This window comes from Giraffa tippelskirchi, chromosome 3 (genome assembly GCF_054371585.1).
Source record: "Giraffa tippelskirchi isolate mGirTip1 chromosome 3, T2T-mGirTip1v1.2.pri, whole genome shotgun sequence".
In the NCBI taxonomy this organism is placed as follows: Eukaryota; Metazoa; Chordata; class Mammalia; order Artiodactyla; family Giraffidae; genus Giraffa; species Giraffa tippelskirchi.
The window spans coordinates 79,688,511-79,709,266 of record NC_137277.1 but is presented as its reverse complement, the minus strand read 5'-3'; the positions used below and the strand labels follow the sequence as shown (position 1 = coordinate 79,709,266).

At 36.2% G+C, this 20,756-nt stretch overlaps 1 protein-coding gene across 19 annotated transcripts in view; it reads right to left on the bottom strand.

Moving 5' to 3' along the window:
• ZNF385B (zinc finger protein 385B) overlaps positions 1-20,756 on the bottom strand; it is a 455,851-nt gene that overhangs the window by 72,134 nt on the left and 362,961 nt on the right. For 9 of the 19 annotated variants that reach the window (XR_014079374.1, XR_014079372.1, XR_014079376.1 and 6 more), the window contains one exon: positions 3,500-3,538. The exons of the other annotated variants lie outside the window; for them this stretch is intronic. Coding sequence is in view for 5 of the 9 variants with exons in the window: in XM_081579474.1 (XP_081435600.1) it covers positions 3,500-3,538 (39 nt within the window). In the remaining 4 variants the exon portion in view is untranslated. The remainder of the gene's footprint in view (positions 1-3,499; positions 3,539-20,756) is intronic. 19 annotated transcript variants of the gene reach the window in all.

The window sequence follows — 20,756 nt, the reverse complement described above, 5'->3', positions numbered from 1 at the left end:
GAGGAGCATAAATCAACCAAGTGTGCAATTAGAAGAACTTAAATTCATTAGAAAGGAGAGTGGAGCACAGATTTATTGAACAGTACAGCAAAGCGAAGAGCTGACTCATTGGAAAAGACCCTGATGCTGGGAAAGATTGAGGGCAGGAGGAGAAGGGGACGACAGAGGATGAGATGGTTGGATGGCATGACCGACTCAATGGACATGGGTTTGGGTGGACTCCGGGAGTTGGTGATGGTCAGGGAGGCCTGGCGTGCTGCGGTTCATGGGGTTGCAAAGAGTCGGACACGACTGAGTGACTGAACTGAACTGAACAGCAAAGTAGTGTTTTTTTTTGCTATAAGTTTAGGACAACGTATTCCTACTATAAAGACAAGTTATATGGTTTGGAACACTTAGAAATTCAAAGAAGAGAGTTTTCTGGAGTAATAGAATTATTTTATATCTTGACTGAAGTGATGGTTACACAAACTTATCCATGTATGGAAATTTATAGGACTGTGGGCATTCTCCAAAAGTTAATTTTATTTATGATAACTTAAAAAGTGAAAGAGGAAAAAAAACTGTTAAGAGTGTTAGGTTTAACTATTTAATATAAAATATCATTACTGGAAAATCTGGGGATTTGTTTTGTTCAAGGTTGTAGCTGATTGTATTAAAATTCATTTAACAAGAATTAAAAAAAAAAAAAACCTCTATGGGCAAAAATCTCAAAATACCAGAAAATTAAACCCTAGTTCGCTTCCTTAGTATACTCACAGTGTAAATACTTAAGTCTCAAAGCAAAACATGAACCTGTAACTTTCTGATTGTTACTAGAGATGGCAAAACAGTTTGCTGCTGCTGCTGCTGCTAAGTTGCTTCAGTCGTGTCCGACTCTGTGCGATCCCATAGACGGCAGCCCACCAGGCTTCCCCGTCCCTGGGATTCTCCAGGCAAGAACACTGGAGTGGGTTGTCATTTCCTTCTCCAATGCATGAAAGTGAAAAGTGAAAGTGAAGTCGCTCAGTCGTGTCTGACTCTCAGCGACCCCATGGACTGCAGCCTACTAGGCTCCTCCGTCCATGGGATTTTCCAGGCAACAGTACTGGAGTGGGTTGCCATTGCCTTCTCTGCAAAACAGTTTAGACAGGCTTAAAAATAGAACAGCCAAACTATATTGGCAGGATGGAGAACTTTGCACTATTTTGCAAAGCTAAAAAAATAAGAGCATTTTATTGAGATATTTTCTGTTCTCAGGTTCTAAAAAATACATCTAATGACACGTGAACTATCTAGAATAAAACAATATGAATATTTCCTAAACACATTTTCTGTACTTTCATCACTTTTTTAATATGCCTATACTATTGTATATATTATTATTATTCTAACACTTTTCTTTAAATCATATTAAAATAGACTTTTTAAGAATGCAGCAATGATACTTATGAAATCATAGTTTCACTTCAAAAAATATATTGAAAGTTAAAAATTAAAACTTCCATCATCTAAAATAAATGTGCACATCCTAGTGGTTCCCATACTTCAATATAGAAACATAGATAAAAGATACATCTACAAAAACCTAGTTCCAAATTTTTAGTAAACCAAGATATCTGTTGAGAGTTCCAATACAACCTTGGATATAAACATTCCCTTTCAATTTTTGAAACAGTTAGCTGCCTACATAATTTTTCAAGTAACTCCTAATACAAATGCATTCTACTCAAATCTCATATTTATACCCTGTTAACCTGAAAATACTGTTTATGTTCCCAAGGCTGAGTGCTCTCTTCCTGAAAAGTGAGTTGTGGCTAAGCACCCCCATAAAAAGGCAGGCGAGTTCCCACTCATCTGCTTCATGAGAAGCAAACTAAAGAGGTTCCTTCAAGAAATTCTTAGCTAGAATCGACTTCTCTACTTTATACATAATCTTACTTTTCCTCATAAAACAGTCCTTTTACTCTATTCCTTTGCATCTGTCATTAACTCTGGCTTTCTTTTCATCCTTTGAATGGCTTAACCGCTAACCACATGAAAATTTTATCTTTCATATTTCTTACTTGGAACAAATTTTCTCTATTTTCCACTTCATTCTCTATTTTGTTATAGGTATTTCAAGAAAAGATCCACTTTTTTTTTCTTTCTCAATCTTGTTTCTTTTTGCCTGTTTATCACAGAATTCTATAATTATATTTCTTATTCATATGTCACTTGGGAAGACATAATTTAGTTTAAAGAAGACTTCAAATGGTATAAGAAATCTGCCAATTCATCCAATGTTTTGAAACAGACACTGCCTATCTGATATCTTCAGTATTGTCATCTGAAGGGCTACCCAGGTTGTGCTAGTAGTAAAGAATCCATCTGCCAATGCAGGAGATATAAGAGATGTAGGTTTGATCCCTGAGTTGAGAAGATCCCCTGGAGAAGGAAATGGCAACCCACTCCAGCATTCTTGCCTGGAAAATCCCACAGAGAGAGGAGCATGGCGGGCTACAGCCCATGGGATTGCAAAGAGTCAGACATGACAGAAGTGACTTAGGATGCAGTAACTACAAATATCTGGGTCATTCCAGCAGGATCCAGACTTAGGAACAACATAGAAAAGGCTTTTACATCTTTCTCTTTTTTAAAAGTATAGAGTAGTAAAATCCTGAATTTTTTCTTGTAGTATTCCTAAAATACTTTAAAATTTAGATAAAAATAGTAACTATAATGTTAATTTATATCAACTTAAATGTTTTCCTCCCCTAATGCAAATTCATTTCTCTCTAATCATAATGATTTGTCCTTAGTCCCAGTCATGTCCGACTCGTTGTGAATCCATGAATCCATGGACTGTAGCCCACCAGGCTCCTCTGTCCATGGGGATTCTCCAGGCAAGAATACTGGAGTGGGTTGCCATGCCCTCCTCCAGGGGATCTTCCCAACCCAGGGATTGAACCCAGATTTCCCACATTACAGGTGGATTCTTAACTGTCTTAGCCACCAGAGATATTTCATATTCATAAAGAGATATGTATAACTAAATCAATGGCAAGTCTTTTATTCAATCACCAATTTTCAAGATGAATAAAATAATCAGGCTGAATAAAAACGTTCTCATAAATCCTAAAATGTGATAAATGAAAATGATTCAATTTAGTATAGTCAATACTATATATCTATATCATAATCATTTCATATGTAGAGTACTCAGGAAAATTATTTAAGGTATTGCAACTATACAACAAACTCTTATTTTTAAAGATTCAATTGGATTTCATACACATTTGATTGTTGAAAATGCACAAATGTTTTCAAACATCTTTATTAAAATGTTTACATCACTTTTAAATGAACAAATGCCCTGTTAAATACTCATTAAATTAGCTCATGTTAGTTCACATTGCACAAGAAACCTGTCTGTGAATTGAGAAGATTGATTCACTGGTAAACAGTACTACAAAGAGCTTTTTTAGAGAAAAAAACCCCAAAAAACTACCATATAGCTCTAGCTACCAATATTCCTTACCTGGCAGAATTTATTGGTCCCAAATAAGCCTCTTCTTTTCTAAAAGAGTAAAAGTCAGAAGTAGTCATCTAGAATTTTGAGGCTAGCAAGCATATTCACATGAAATTTTAAAAAATCCATTTGCTTTGCTCATCTCTGATTAAAAAGTCTGAAATATGTACTAACTAAAAAGCAGCAAGCACTTGCCACTTTTTCTAATGAAAGTCATGCAGAAATGAAAAGCAAAACCTATTAGTGCAATTAACTGGTAGGCAATAAAAATGAAAGATGGGGTTGTGGCTGTTGCCAGGAATTGAGGCAATAATTGGAGGGTATGTATGGACAAATTAACTATTTTATTAGAGTACTTATAAAAGGAATTCATGAAGCTAGTCTTATCACACCATCTATTATATTTTCAATATCAAAATAAGAGTAAACAGGTATCTATGGAGGTACTCACAAAGTTTATGGAACTACAAATCTGTATTTGTATGAGTTCTTTTTTAAAAGATCATTACTTTCACTGATTATTCCAAAAAGTAATTTATATCTACACAGTGTAAGCAATCATATAAAAACACATGCAGTTGCAAATAAAACCTAGCCAAGGGGAAAAAAACATACCACAGCACTTCACTAAAGGCAGGATGAAGTCTAGGGGAGGGCAGAGAATCCAGGGTAGGGAAAACATGATCAGATAACTTAGTACTAGATGACATTTACATTTGAGATAATTTTCCTGGGTGGAATTTTAGGCAAATAAAATAAAATTACAAACCTTTCACCCATCTCAATAATTTTCAAGGGGATGAAGTTCAAGCTGCACGAACTTACAATGACTTCACCAGCCATCACGTGGGGCTGGGTATGGGAGTAAAGCAAGCACTACTTAATTAAATAGCAAAAAAGACTGCTCAAGAATTATACCAGGGTTTCTCATATGTGGCTGGGTATCCATACTATTCTGGAAGATGAGGACATTTCATCTTAAATGTAGCTATCTGCTTTAACCGACGTCCTATGAAGCATTTGGCAACCACTTATTATGCAGTCTAGCAGGCAGTACTAGCTTTTCTACTAAACAGGAGCAGAAATCAGGTTTTTGACTTTAAAAAGTTAAAGATCAGTCATTCAACAAACATTTCTGGAGGTCTAATATGTTTCAGATGTCCCAAATTAGATGGGGTAGGATGAGTCAAACACAAGAAAGAACATTGTAAAATTGAAAAAGGGTGATTATTAAGCAAATTGGTGAGGCAAGAGAAGGCCCATGAAGGTTTGTCCCCTCTTGTCCCACCCTTACTTTGAACTTTTTCCCCCCTTTTCTGATTTTCTCACACTTTAAGCATCCAGGATCCTCCCTTTAACAGTGACATCAATGTGTTTATACTCCTGGGGTATTTGCCTTTTAACTTCTTGCTCTAAACTGTAATCCTGGAGAAGAGAATGGCAGCCCACTTCAATATTCTTGCCCGGAGAATCCCATGGATAGAGGAGCCTGGAGGGCTTCAGTCCATGAGGTCACAAAGAGTCAGACACGACTGCATGACTAATACTTTAAGCTGTAATAATAATAATAAACATCTTAATAAGAGCAGCTTAGATTTACAGAACTCTTAGCATGTGCCAGGAACTCTACTAAGGGATTATCTCATGCAGTCACCACCATCATATGAGACAGATACCACTGTTACCCTCCTTTTACAAATGAGGAATCTGAGGCTTTGAGAAGCTTAATAACTGGCCACCCTTGAGTTTGTAGGTTTGAAATCAGGATTCAAACTCAGGCAGAAGTCTCTCCCCCGACTCTTCCCCACTAACGGACCACCAAGCAGGGTTATGGGTATTGTGTGTAGCACTGCTGTAGGAGGTAAGATTTGGGAAGAAAGGAGGAGTGTTTCTAGAATTTCCTGCAGCCTGAAGGGCAGCTGCCCTGTCAAGCTACACAGAAGGCCTGCTTGGTGTTTAAGTAAGTTTCCTGGAGAAGTGAATCTCAGCTTTTTTCTTTCTGACCAATACATGCCCTTCTAAGGATAAGCCCATTTCTTCTTGGGCTACTTTCCTGAATCCATAAATAAAAATTGGGGCTGCCCTGTTTTCTTTCCCCACTGTAACTGTTGAGGTTGCATACAGAAAAAAAATAATAAAGTTCCATAAATACTTAGAGATTACACATAGCAGGTGATGGTCATCATTTGCACCTGTCCTTGATTTACTGCAAAGCAGACCTCAGCTACTAAATCCTTGTGACTTACGGCTTTCCAGAAGTTTGTCAAAGGATCAGTTTTTTAATCGCAGTATTGTCAAATTACAGGAGTACAAAAAGAATGACTATTTTTCATCCTTTCCTTTTCCATTATTGGATTTATGGAAAAGAATGAGACAATAGGGTCTCATTAGAACTTCAAATATTCAGAAACTGACACTTTTAAAAGTGATAGCTGATGTCACCAAAGAGCAATTTATTTCTATGATGTTACTACAAAAAAGGTTTTGCCTTTTATATTTAAATACTCTGACCATATGCCTTTATTATTGCTGTTTTACTTGTTTCAAATCCTTAAAAACTTAAATAGAAACAAAGCAGACACAACTATTGCAAGGCAAATTCCTTTTCTCAAAGATCAGGAAGCACAAACACATATCATTGGCAACCTTATTTCAACTACACAACTCAGTAGTGCTTTGGATTTCAAATCAGAAGTCTCAATAAAAATATGCCACATGGAATGTTACCCTGGAACAGCATGTTGTGAGACCTGCGTTTTTTGCATCTGGAATATGTAAAAGTTGAGACCTGCCATCCTGACACTGTTTCTCCTACCCAGAGCATCCTGACAGGGGTCCACCTGAATGCCATCAGTGTCACTGCAAGGAAGACAAATGACACACCACACTCTCCCCAGACTGTTGATTCAACCAAGTGCCATATTTAGCTCTTTGCTAAAACCACACACTGTGACTGGCAAACAAAATCAGCTGTGCTCTTGTACCACAGGGATACCTTTACTCCACCAGAAAGTCAACCAGAATTGGTATAAAGGCTAAAATAACACACTTAAGAAAATAATAGGTCACACTGATCTAAGTCTCAGACCCACTAAAGTTATTACTACAACTACTAGTACTACTACTACTATTTTATCAAAATGTTGTAGACCTTTGCATATTTTGAGACTGGTTGACAATTAGCAGTGTTTTGATGGCTGCAGAAATTAGGTGGGAACTCAGGCCCTTTCCAGAGCCTCCCTAGTGGTGGTCAACATTCCTTGTAGAAAACATAAGTGGAGCCAGTCCAGCGATTGGAAGCAACCAGAGTATATAGATCAGAATACATGTTTTTTCTTTTCTTTCCTTTCTTATTTCCCTTAAAATGAATTTAGAAAGTCTGACATCTTTCACTTAAATTCCATATTGTTAGGCCCTCTTTGAAAAGCTCTGGAATTCATCAAATAAGAATTATCTATTCCATAACACAGTTTGTTTTTGAGCTGTGGTGCTGGAGAAGACTCTTCAGAGTGCCTTGGACCACAAGGAGATCAAACCAGTCAATCCTAAAGGAAATCAGTCCTGAATATTCATTAGAAGGAGCAATGCTGAAGCTGAAGCTCCAATACTTTGGCTACCTGATGAGAAGAGTTGACTCATTAGAAAAGACCCTGATGCTGGGAAAGATTGAGGGCAAGAGGAGAAGGAGGTGCAGAAGATGAGATGGTTGGATGTCATCACTGCCTCAATGGACATGAATTTGAGCAAGCTCTGGGAGATAGTGAAGGATGGAGAAGCCCGACATGCTGTAGTTCATGGGGTCGCAAAGAGTCGGACACGACTGAGTGACTGAACAACAACATTCCATGACAAAAAGGATGGCTAGGGTAAGGAAAAAACACCCTGGGAATCTATTCTGAAAGGAAACTAAACTGCATTTTATAGTAGTTTTTTTTTTTTTTTTTTGAGAAATTCCACCTTGGTTTCATTTCTAGAAGAATAAACAAAGAAATATATATAGAATGTTAGAGAAGTATATTTCTGCCATAAAATAATGTCCTCTTTCTAGAGCACTCTGATAAAAAAAATGCAAGCTTTGCAGAGATTAAGTGTTTCATATCAACCTAGACGGTTCTGTCTTTGGGAATTTTTGCTCCTTTCCAACACATCACACTTTTATAAATGTATAATTTTCAGTTTGCACACACACTGTATTTTCTTGAAAATGGATTCATTTAACAATATTTTATTAAATGACCATCATGCATTGTTTTGGGAGTTGGACATACAGTAGAGAACAAGCCTTCAAAAACACAACATTCTAGCCGGGTAGGCCTATACAGGTACTCCCTGCTTTTGAAAGTTTGCTTCGCACCACTTGGTTTTATGAAAGACCTGTGTTAGTACCTGTTTTCACTAACTGAAAGAAATCCCAACAGGAATTTTGCTTTTATGATAAAAGCTAAAATTTGAAAATAGTGTTTAGCATTTCTTTTGAAATGCTTGTATAAAGCAGTACCTTTGTAGAGGCAGTGGGACTCTCAAGCAGCGACAGTAGCACCACTAAGCTCCTTCCCCAGGAACTACACTCAGCATCTCAGCGTCCAGCTGCCATAGCTCTGACTTGGGTCTGGGCATCTGTACTTTATCTGGATTTATTTTGTGCATCCATTAACAAGACGTGTTCTAAGGAAACTGCTTCTTCACTTTACAACATTTCAACTTAGGGAAGATTTTATAGTAATTCTCTACTTTCAGATAGTGAGGGGAACAAGTATTTCTAAAGTTATAAATAAGGTACTTTCAGAGTGTTTTACTATGAAAAAAATAAAACAGGAGAATGGGAAAGAAACACAATTTTACCATGGATAATTCCTAAATACATTTTCACTACCTTGACACAACTGTGATTCTGATAATTTCACATGTAAAATCATACTAAATACATAAGGATAAGGACATTATCCCACGATTTAGGGAAGTTCATACAGAATTCAGAATCATACAACTGGTGAAAACCACAAAGCGCATGCTCTTTGGCTTTCACAGCCATCTGTGTGATCTCCACAAAGAATTTTCTTCAGCTCCCAAGTCCCAAGACAACAGTTGGATCTCAGATCCACCACTGACATCATATCCTCAAAGAGAAAGGGAAACTACTGTGATCTGCTTTCAGAAGTTCTCTAAGGATGACAGCTAAGTGATAGATGCATCTCACCTGGAGACCATCCTAGTGGGTTTCTGGTACAGTGTGGTTGGCCTGGTACTTTCTAGTGAATAACGAAATCATCATGAGTTACTCCTAATCGCTGCAGATGGTAACTGCAGCCATGAAATTAAAAGATGCTTGCTCCTTGAAAGAAAAGCTATGTCAAACCTAGACAACGTATTCAAAAGCAGAGACATTACTTTGCCATCAAAGGTCCATCGAGTCAAAGCTATGGTTTTTCCAGTAGTCATATACAGATGTGAGAGATGGACCATAAAGAAAGTTGAATGCCAAAGAATTGAAGCTTTTGAATTGTAGTGTTGGAGAAGACTCTTGAGAGTCCCTTACAGCAAGGAGATCAAACCAGTCAATCCTAAAGGAAATCAGTCCTGAATATTCATTGGAAGGACTGATGCTGAAGTGGAAGCTTCAATACTTTGGCCACCTGATGGGAAGAACTGACTCCTTGGAAAAGACCCTGATGCTGGGAAAGATTGAAAGCAGGAGGAGAAGGGGACGGCAAATGATGAGATGGTTGGATGGCATCACTGAGTCAATGGACATGACTTTGTGCAAGCTCTGGGAGATGGTGAAGGGCAGAGAAGCCTGATGTGCTGCAGCTCATGGGGTCTCAGAGTCGGACACAACTGAGTGACTGAACAACAACACATATTTTGCCTAAACTCTAACAGTTTTTTTGTGAAGGTATTACAAGAAAATAATGTTTTACATTGTTAACACTTTTAGAACTTTGGAGTTTCCAAATGGTACAAGCGAAAAAGCTAAAAGGAAAGGAATGGGTGGTTTCACCATCTCCCTCTCTTTACTGGTAAACTAGCTTAACACTCTGATGGATAATTTTTAAATGGTTCTAGTTTGAAGAAATAAATTTTAAGTTCTTTTTCAGACAGTAGTTATTTTGTTAATGGGAGATGCCCTGAGATTAGACCTGTGCACCTTACTGAAGCTGAATGTCTAACTCTGACAGTAGATCCTTGTATGTAATCATACAGTCAGTGCAAATGTAAAATGTTCCATTTTCCTGGCTGGCTCCACATGCCTGGTGATTTTCCACATTGCCAGGGATCAAGAGAGTTGCAGCAAAGCTGTAGTTATGCTGCTGGGTAATTTAAGAAGCCGCTTTAAAGAGCATTTCAAAAAGTTCAGTTTAACAAATAAGACTTTCAATTTACATCTGCAATGGGTATGAGATTTAATTGAAGGTTTACTCATATCTCATTGCATGGACACATACATGCCCAGCAATGCTTCAGGTGCTGATGTTTCTATTCAAACATTAGATGAATAAACTTAAGAACTGAAATTCAATGGCGTATGTACTCATATTCAGATTAAAAATGCATTTTGGAAAGTCTAACTGGCTAATATGATGTATTAAGGAAGCCCAAACCATGGTCAATTCCAATTCAGCTGCTCCTTTCAATGTAGAGAAAAGGCATTTAGGTAATGATCTAAATTATGTCTCTTAAGGAAATCTAGTGCTTTTCTTTGTTTGTTTTCATTCTTGAACAAGTGAATGCTTAGATATGACTGAAAACCATGAGAAGAGATAGGTGTTTTTCCATCAAGACACAAAAAGTTCTTGAAAGGCTTTCATTTTATCCTTATTATCTGATGTTCCTATAACTAAAATAATTTTTGGCCAATGCATGCATACAGATTTGAAAGTTCAGTAATAGCTGTCAAAGACAAGGTAACAAAAAGTTTCCATGAAATTGTTAGATGCACTGTTGAGAGAATTTATGAGAAAAGTTATAAAATATTTAAGAAAAATGAAAAACTACCTTGTAGAGTATGAATAAGAATTTAGCTGTATTCTGAATTTTATAATAGCACAGAAGAAGAAATAAAATGATGACAAATGCTATTAATATTTTCTGTGGAAAAGTTACTACCTTCAAAGTATTATACTTTACATTTCTCAATAAGGTATATTCATATTTCATAAAAAACAACAACAAAGAGCCCAAGGTGTACATAGTTGACAATGAACTATCTTATCCAAAGAAAAACACTATTCAGAGTGATGGGAACAGCAACTGGATTCACCAAGAGAAACTAAAATAAATGAGTCACCTGTTACCTATGTTTTATTTAGTATTTTGTCTCCTCAGCGTGAAATAAAACAAGAAGTAAACCATTTCAGGAATATGGACTGAAGAATAGGATTGCAATAGATGTTAAAGTACAAAACAAGATAGGGATTCACTTGAGGATAGCTTATGAGAAGTAATTATTCTACAGGACATTGAAAGAAGATACCCATCCTGAGGTTTGGAAGAACAGGTTAGTATCTGAGATAGAAGACGGTCACCTGCTTTCTGGCCTTTCCTGTTTTTCTTTTTAAAATAGTGGCTTGAGAACACTCCAAACTTGGCTCTAGGATTAAGCTTCTATAACATAAAATTCAGAGCCAAAAATAAGTCTGAGAAATATCTTTTTTTTTTAAAAAAAAGTAGAACTTAAAAAAAAAACAGAACTTTTTATTCTTAGAAAAAAGGCACACAAATAACCAAACGGTACTTGCTGATGATTATAAATGCAATTTTTAAAAATTATTGGTAACTTCCGTGGTGGCTCAGACGGTAAAGCATCTGTCTACAATGCGGGAGACCCGAGTTCGATCCCTGGGTCGGGAAGATCCCCTGAAGAAGGAAATGGCAACCCACTCCAGTACCATTGCCTGGAAAATCCCACGGATGGAGGAACCTGGTAGGCTACAGTCCATGGAATCACAAAGTCAGACACGACTGAGCAACTTCACTTCACTTCAAGTGTCTGAATCTAAGTAATAGTGATATATTTGCCTATTTTTCTCGTAAATGGGCTAAAAAAGTCACAGGGCCTTTCTCAGTGACTAGTGAGGTAATGAGCTTTCTTGATTTAAAAACCAATATCCCTCCTCAACAGCCAAATGCACTGACTGACATCCTTTCAAAACCCTTCTGTCAAAGGTAAGCTTGAAAGGATGTTCAGTAACTAATCAGATACATCCTGACACTGAGGCAAAACAGGTCTGTGACACAAAGTATAAAGGCTTAAGATGAAAAGAAAACCCCACCAGGCTGGAAGAATTGTAAAATCGGAAATCTGGACCTGTTTGAATGTATTCTTCATTCTGTAAAGCAAAGTGGAAATGAAGTGCTTTTCCCCCCAAATAGAGAACAACACATTCCTCACTCTTGCACTCAGAAGGAACCTGACAGGTGAGGACCGCAAGGCTCAATGCAAGGCAGCGTATCTGGAACATTCCAATCCTAAGCATCATTGTGGGCTGTCCCATGTCACACTCTCACAGTATAGCAGTAATATGTCAGGGAGCATCTATACTTTCAAACTTTTAATTTGCTTTGAGTTTCAGAACCTTCCCCCCGCCCCACTCGACCCCTAAACAGAATCCTAGCTGGAAACTCAGTATAATAAAACATTGAAAACAGGTCTGGTTATAGCATGTAGGTCAGGTCCCAGTCTCACCAGTATTATTTTAGTCCAACTTTATTACTTGAAAATGAGAAAAGATTTGGAGAATTTTAGTAACTTGCTTGAACCTCTACAGCTAAGATCAGAACCCAGATCTCCTGCTCTGGTTACCAAGTTTGAAATAAAAATCCTTTTTTAAAAATATAAATGATGTGCCAAATATTACATAGGATATTCTTATATCAAAAATGTTTTGTTGCTTACCTGGAAATCAACTTAACTGGGCATCTTGCATTTTATCTGTTCCCTTCTCCCATTCCCTTCCAGGGATGTCATGGCTATACCAATGTTGATTCTACCTCTTGATTCTTCTTCTTCATGCAGGCTTACCTGCCACACTTAACATTTTAGGACTTTAGTTAGGAAAGTGGTCTCTGGGTGGTTTTGTGGATGGGTGACATAAAAACTATTATATATTATATAGTCATCTTGCTATTACCTTTTTGTATGGGTGTATATGTATATATATATATTTACTCTTCTCAGCAAAAAACATTTTTGATTCAACTTTGCATTTATATAATATAAAATATACCAAAGTAAAATGAAGAATTTTAATAAAGTGCCTTCCTCTGCTCTCTGGGGTGATAATTGCTTCATTAAATAAGGCTTTATTAAATAAGTACAGCTTGATATTAATATTTATTCAATTTATAATTATTTTTATGAGATGCAAGGAGGCTACATTTCACACCAAAAGTAGTTTAAACTGAACTGCCTTCCTTTCTTTTGAATTTGTAAGGAAATAGTGTTTTTAATTTGTAAGGAAGGAACATTTACTTCTAGGTAAAACTATTTTATCCACCAAATTTATTTCAAATATAAACAAAGTCCTTTCTGTCCCTGTGTATTCAGAGTAAGAGCATTGTATATAAGATAAAAATGAATATGGCAAATAAAATAAAATCATCAGTTAAAAATGTGTCAATTTCCTTACATTTTGACCATGGACATGGCATCAAGATTTCCTACTCAAGCAAAGGAGAAAGACCTATATGAATTACATAGCAAGTTGTCATGAATCATAAAATCCCTTAGTAATGTTCATGAAGCAAAAATCACTGGCATTTTTAATCTATCTCTGAAGACTTTCAGGAACATTTCTGAATTATTCTGTTTTCCATTCTGAAATTCAGTCTCTCAGGATGCTGGCTTCAAAATCTTCAGAACACTCATTTGAAAATTTTTATTTACCCTTCTATCTCCCTCAACTTCTAACACTTACTAAAATGGAAAAAAAATAACGATATCCAATAGCATGAGAAGTTGATATGTCATTTTATTTAAAAAAATTCTTATAATTAGTCAGGAATCACTGAAACTCTGCTTCACATCAGAACCATATCACAGTAACAACTGTTGGTGGTTATCAAACCTCTGCAGTCCAAGTGGCCTCCTGAAGCTGGGGTTAAAAGCTGGCCTCTGGAAATTAATCGTTCTCAGCAGAGAAGAATATTTCAGTGATATGGAAGCCGAAATGGAGACTATAATCTTTTGTGATTACCCTCGAGGCTGAAGCAAATGCAAAAAGGAGTCTATGAATTGCTGATAATTTCCTGTGATGACTGATTCCCAGGAAATTCTGTTATTATTACTCTTGCTTGTAACCAAAATGATGGCTCACCAGAAAGTGTAGCTTCAAAGAACTCCACATCTGGGTGTCACAATTCTTCTTCAGAGGCTACTCATCCATTAAAGGGGCCAGGCCTGTGAAGCGGCAGCTCTCTCAGAAGACAATGGAGGGTCTGATTGCATACGGAGTGATGAGCTATGTGCCACAGGCTCTTTCTAGAAAGTTCTTTTATGAAGGAACTGATTTAAAATGTATCTGTTTTAATCCCTCCCTTCCTGCCCCAGCAGTCTACAGATTGATACATTTCTCTGCTATTCCTGACAGGTATGGAGCTAGAATATCTTGGTTTGTATATTTTTAAAGTTTTATTCAGGCTAATGTTTATATTCTAAGAAAAAAACAGTTTTCATACATATGCACATATCTTTAAGGGCTATATAGTATTTGGGGATAGAGTATAAACCTACTAGTCGTTTTTGAGGAAGCATCGAGTTTATAGGTAGATGTCACACTGAATTTACAAATAGGTATTACTGCACAGGTTGCATGCGTTTTTCTCATATGATTGGCAAGTTATATTCAAATTAAATTGGCAAATTAAATAAAAAAAGAAGGCAGTAGGGTGAAGAGAGTTCTGTAACAAAGATCCAAAGAATTTTTAGAATATACTTCTTTATCAATACAAGAAGGATAAATGAACATGTGGACTACTTTGAGTTTAAAATATTTTTAATTTCCATTTTAACTAATATCAATCTGATTAATAAATAATGTGAGAATAAAGGTTCTATATTTGGAAATCAACAGTAGTTTGAAGATATAACAGAAAACATCTTTGTGTCTTTGGTGTCAATGACAGTGTGTCACAGGTGCAAAGCTTTTGGGCTCAAAATATCTTTATACATGGCCTTTAAACTCTAAATATTTTTGAAGGTAAATGGAGAAAAAAGGAATCCAGCCAAACTAGTTGTGGTTATTCCCAATCTCCACTCAATATACCTTCTCGCCAGACCTGCTCAAAATTCATTATTCCTCTTCATTGTTTTCAGGCAGTCAGGTGATTCTGATCTTTAGGTATGCACTACTATTATATCATTCAAACTAACACAAATTGAGCACCTGCTTAGTGCCGGACATGACTTCTTCAAGCTGACTGTAAATTTAAAACTCACGAATGACGTCTTATCCATATTCTTAGCATCAACCTTAGTTAGGATTGCTCTAATGCACAATTCTAGCCCCAGTGATAAACATACCTTGATTTATTTAAGGTAACTGGTTAAGAAGATGAGATCAAAGAGATAGAAATATTAATAAAAATATTTATATTATTTATAAGAATACAGCTTTTCTGTTTGGGAAGCACCTCATAAACATCTCATTTGAAATTGATGGGTATTTTAAATTACTATAGGATGGTGGTATGTTATATTGTTTTGATTTTTTTCACAGACATTCACTAAATTCTAGAAATTTTCTAAATCATCAGTCATATCCTCAATATTCCATAAATATAATAACTCAAATTTTCGGGATATCATGATATAGACTAGGGAGGTATTAATCACCCCTCGTTTTAGATTGAGGAAAAGTAGAACCAAGTTACTTTTTTCCAGATCAAAGAAAACAAGTCCATTGTGGTGTTCTGACTCTTGTAAAGTGCTCTTTCCCTATGTAATGAAATAGACTGCTCTTCCTCTTTCTCCCCTTCACTCTGGTTCCTGCTCCCCAGTGTGGAACAAAGCCGAGTCCAAGGCCAGGTAGGACTGCTAGAAGACTCACTTTGGAATGTGTCAAGCAGCCTTATTTCTCAGATCAGAGGGGATGTTCCAAGTGGTTTTGGGGAGGAAGTAGGATATCAATGCTCAATGACTGACTGACTGAATGAATGCCACTGTCTCCTTTAGAAGGTAAGTACTTCAAAGTTGAAACTTAAGTATGTATCATGTGATAATGGCTATTAGTAATCATTTTAGCATCTAATAGCTTCAGGTCATTTTGGAAATGGAAATTATGTGGATTTGATTATCATGACAATTAACCCTTTTACATATTGTGGAAATTTGATGTTTACATAAGGAAAACAAAGAAATTAGACCCAGATACAAGTTTTGAATTGTTGGAGACTTTCTGTATATATCTAATTATTTGTAAATCACAAGCCTGTGAAAGAGAACACATGTATTTCCTACTCTACCTCTCAGATCTTCACTTGGCTCTAGAAGCTGTCCCTAATAAGAGAAAACAAGTATGAGACTGACAAGACAAATTCATCTTCTGAATAGAATATACTGCAAAGCCTGATATTAGGAGCCATGAGGATTTATTGGATACTTTAAATAATATGCCCCACATGAACAACCTGTGAGAAATACACACATTTAAATTCAGGATACTGTAGGGTGGAGAACCAGCTCTTTCCTGTCTGATAGTTTTTACTGCCCTCTTTTCAGTGTCGGGGCTGTCTATGGGAAGAAATGCGAAGACTAGATTATATTCTACAACCTTCTGCTCTGCAAAAAGGGTACCACAAAGACACATGTAGTCTATTTTAAACATAGATGTGTTAAAAAAGTTTTCATTGTAGAACGTCTTCAAAATACACTAAAGCCCTCTGATACTAGAATTCCATGAAAATAAGGTATTATTCACATAATTTATGTTCTTTCATGTTGTCTCAAGCATCAGAACATAAAAAGGAAGGTAAGAAAACTTAAATTGACAGCTAAACCTGTGAAAAAAAGTATTTTTCCAAGATCCCTACTGAGCTCCGCAAAGATGTTGAAACTTCACAGATTGCTAAATAGCACTCCAATTCATCTTTAGCACCCTCAAAAGTCACTATAAAAATAAAGGGATTAGAATATTCCAAAACATGTTTTTCCCTTCCCAAAAGAGATTTGAGATCTAATTCTGAATATAAGAATCTAGAGAGAAGAAGAAAAAAAAAAACCCTCTGTGCTACTGATGGGTTCCCAAGCTTTTGATAAAGGTTTCTCAAGGAACACCACCATCAGTTATTGTTTATAGAGCAACTGATTAAGAAATACTGTTTCTGGGCTGGAAGTAATGTTTCATACAATAATATTCTGCCACATTTTATATTTATTAAGCTCTCCTACTTTACCACAGGCATAAAAAGTCTTGGTCACTGAAAGAACCTAGGAACAAGGTTACTGTTGGTTTCTTCTTTTAATTAGCTGGAGATTTGTTAAGAATAAGATACATTTTTAAAAAAGAGGGCCTGACACAGACACTTTTGCCAAGTTGACTCTACTCTAAAAAATGCTGACCTGGGGCAGCGCCAAGACTGAAGATCTGTCTTGCCAGAAAATCTGATGTGCCCTCCAAGTACACATAATCCTTGAAACTCTAGCACTGAAGATGAGGCTTCAGAGCCATGTGACGTTGAGCCTAGGATAATGAAAGGGACATGAAAGAGGACACAGCATGGTGGAACTATGGGTTCCTTTTTTCACGTGCTCCTGAAACCTTGTGATTCCTGACCCTGTAAAGGTCCATCAAGGTCTTAACCTGATGTTTCTTAGCAGCTTTTATCAACTGACTTTACTATTCATTATAAGCAGAATCCTCTGTTATCTGATGACAAATTAAACAAGAGGAAGAAGTAGTATCTACCAGATAGTGAAAGCAGCTTCTGTCTTGTTCACTATTACTCCTCCTTAGCACAAAGACTGGCACATGTAGACATTCTACAAGTGGTTGTGAATGCATGTTTTTTCCTGGATGCCTTGAACAAATAATTTCATTAAGGACAGAGCACATATATGGCCACATATTATGTAAGCATACATGCATATATACATACCATATCAATAATATCTATATATTCTAAAGGGATTTCAAGAGTGAAAAGAGAAATGGGATATTTGAACACAATCTAAGGACTTCATTAAATTGATATAGATATTGAAGAAGTCGCTCAGTCATGTCCGACTCTTTGCGACCCCATGGACTGTGGCCTACAAGGCTGCTCTGTCCATGGAATTTTCCAGGAAAGAGTACTGGAGTGGGAGATATTAAAGGCAGGTAAAAATGGAATGTTCTAGCTTACTTCAGGTTTCCTTACAGTAACATCTCATGAGAAGCATGGCATGAATTCACAGCAAAGTGAATGTGAGTTTGATTCCTGATTTCTTTATTTTGGACCTCCTTGATAAATATATGATTATTTCTACTAAAAGAAAGAAAAAATTTAAACAGTCATTGAAATCTCAAACTATGAATGATCCAGAATCTCAAAGAATTTAGAACAATAAAATAAATGGTAAATATATTTCTCATTCTACAACTTGTCATGGGTGATTCAAAGAATCATATAGCAATTTAGGACTTTATACAATAGAAATAATCTTTATTCTTCTTCCATGTTTATTCAGGAGTCAGGAAAAAAATAATTTCAAGGTAGGTAATAAAAATTCATTTTTTTCACAAAAATAAGATCATTGAGCCTCTTGCAATAAAGTATCAATAAACAATAAAGTATGTTTGTGCATATCCTTTCCTGGAGGAGATGAAAAAACATGGCAGGACTCACAAAGACATTTGAAATAATCAGGCATGGAAAATACTGCCAATCAGCAGAGAAACTGACAGATGACTGTGGTCTTACTCTTGATCATAGCTATAGCTCTGGAGTGTCACACAAATATATCTGTGCATATATCTAATATGTGACTGTCAAAAAGAAACTTGAAAAAGTTGGACATGATTTAGCAAGTGAATAACAACAAAAACAAAAACAATATATAGGCTGCATATGTGTCTTAGTCTGCTTGAGCTGCCATAACAAAATACCATGGACTGGGTGGCTAAAACAAAAGAAATAAATATCTCACGATCTTGGAGGCTAAAAGCCCAAGATCAAGGGAACCAGCACAGTCAGGTTATGATAAGAGCTGTCTTTCTGCTTGCAGATGGCTTCCTTTTCACTATGTTCTCACACGGTAGATAAGGAATAGCTTTCTGGCGTCTCAACTTAAAAGGGCACTAATCACATTATGAGGGCACCACCCTCATGACCTCATCTAACTAATTATTTCTCAAAGGCCCAATTTCTAAGTATTATCAGGTGTTAGAGCTTCAATACATGAATTTGGGGAGGAGGACATATTCAGTCCATAACAGCATGTGTGTAGGTACGCCTACAAAATGGACCTATTTTATCATATTAAGTTGACATGATCCATCATGGTAAGTATGCAATTTATTTAAAATTTGAAGATGTCTCTTATTAATTATAACCATGTATTATCCAGGTATAGAACACCAAGTATTAAATACCAAATATTATCCAGGTAAGAGGAAGATAAAAATGGAATCCACAATAAATGATTGGGAGATTCTGATTCTAATAGGAAGAAATAATTATATACATTTGGCGGCTAAAAAAAATGATGAACAAAAATTAAAGGATGGCCATGAAGTATTTTGCAAATTGAAGTAAAGTGAAAAACAAAACAAAGAAAACAGTTCTATTGGGGTGCAAAAATTCATTCTTTCTGGCCTTTCTTGAATACTATAAAATTCAGTAACTATTTTCACTTAACCTATTTTTGGGGGGTTTTATTATATTATCTTGCCTTTTCTTATTAATTCTATTTCTTATAAGTTTCTTGGGCCCTATGGTACTCTTGTTTTAATTTTTTGTTTATCTCCTTCCCCAAACCCAGTACTCTTTAGTTCATATATTATATTTTCATATGGAATGTTAATTCCATAACTAATGACCTTAATTTTTAAACTAAATGCTCCAAAGACTAGGACCTAAGACAAAGAATGCAGTTGATATTTGTAGAGTTTCCATACCATCTACACAGAGAAAGCCAGAACTATAGCTAGAGAAAAGTTTATATCTAATTACTCTTTTTAAACTAAAAAAGGATGACAATTCTCAGGAAAATAAAAGTAAACACCTGCTCTTATCACCTTGCTGAAATTCCCTTTGCTAGATGGGGTACCAGGAACATTGAAAACTGAGGAACTAGAGCCCTTTCCTCTATCCTTCCTTCAAAAAAGTTTTATTGAGCAGCTGTGCCAGACACCAAGCATACAAAGATAAACAAAACATAGCCCCTGTTCTCAAGAATCTGACATTCCAGTGAAGATTGATGGTTAATCAGGGAGAATATGGTGCAACTGGGAGTTACTTTGGGAATACAGAGGATGGGCACTTAAGTCAGACTGGAAGAGTCATAGAAAGCTTCCTGTGAAGGAGGTGCTATCTATGTTGGGCCCTGAATGACAGATAAATGAAGGTTGGGCAGCATGGTGGAAGTGAGCCTCAGTGACTTGCCTGGCAGGGAAGCCTATCAAGCTTTAGATAAAAAGGTCAAGATCTTTAAAAATTTACATTTTGGTTTGCTCAGTCTTTTACCTGTAAGAGGCTCAAATAGTCCCTCTGTGAAGTAGAACTACTGAAGAGCAGAGTTTACATCCTCATTCTCCAGACATGCACCCTTGACATACAGTCCACCACAAAATATCAGTGAGTCAAACTCCATTTTCCCTAGCATGTCTCCTCAGAACTCTCCTTCAAAAGTGTTCTTGAATTGTTTGCTTATTCTCACCTATAAACACTGAGAGAGATTTTGTCAGTTGTAAGGGAAGATGGCCACTAAATGACTACTGTGAAGCATGTATCTTCATTGCATACAATTTAGTATAGAATAGCCACCTATTCTGCTTTCAGATATGACAGAATCCCATTTCATTCTTGCTGTGTTTATTGTGTAACAGTATCATACTCCACTATAAAAATAGGAGGAAATCATTACTTCACATATGTATTTTAAATCCACTTAGAGAAAAGAGCAAAACTTGGAACTTACAAAGCTTTCAGCTATGGTCTCAGAGTACAGTGTTCATTCTTCTGAGAATAGTTATGAGTTAAAATATATTTCTTATATTTACTAATATTATTCTTGATTTAAAAATGAAGTGACTATGGTAGCATTCATGTTGGTTCTCAAAGAGCACCTAGA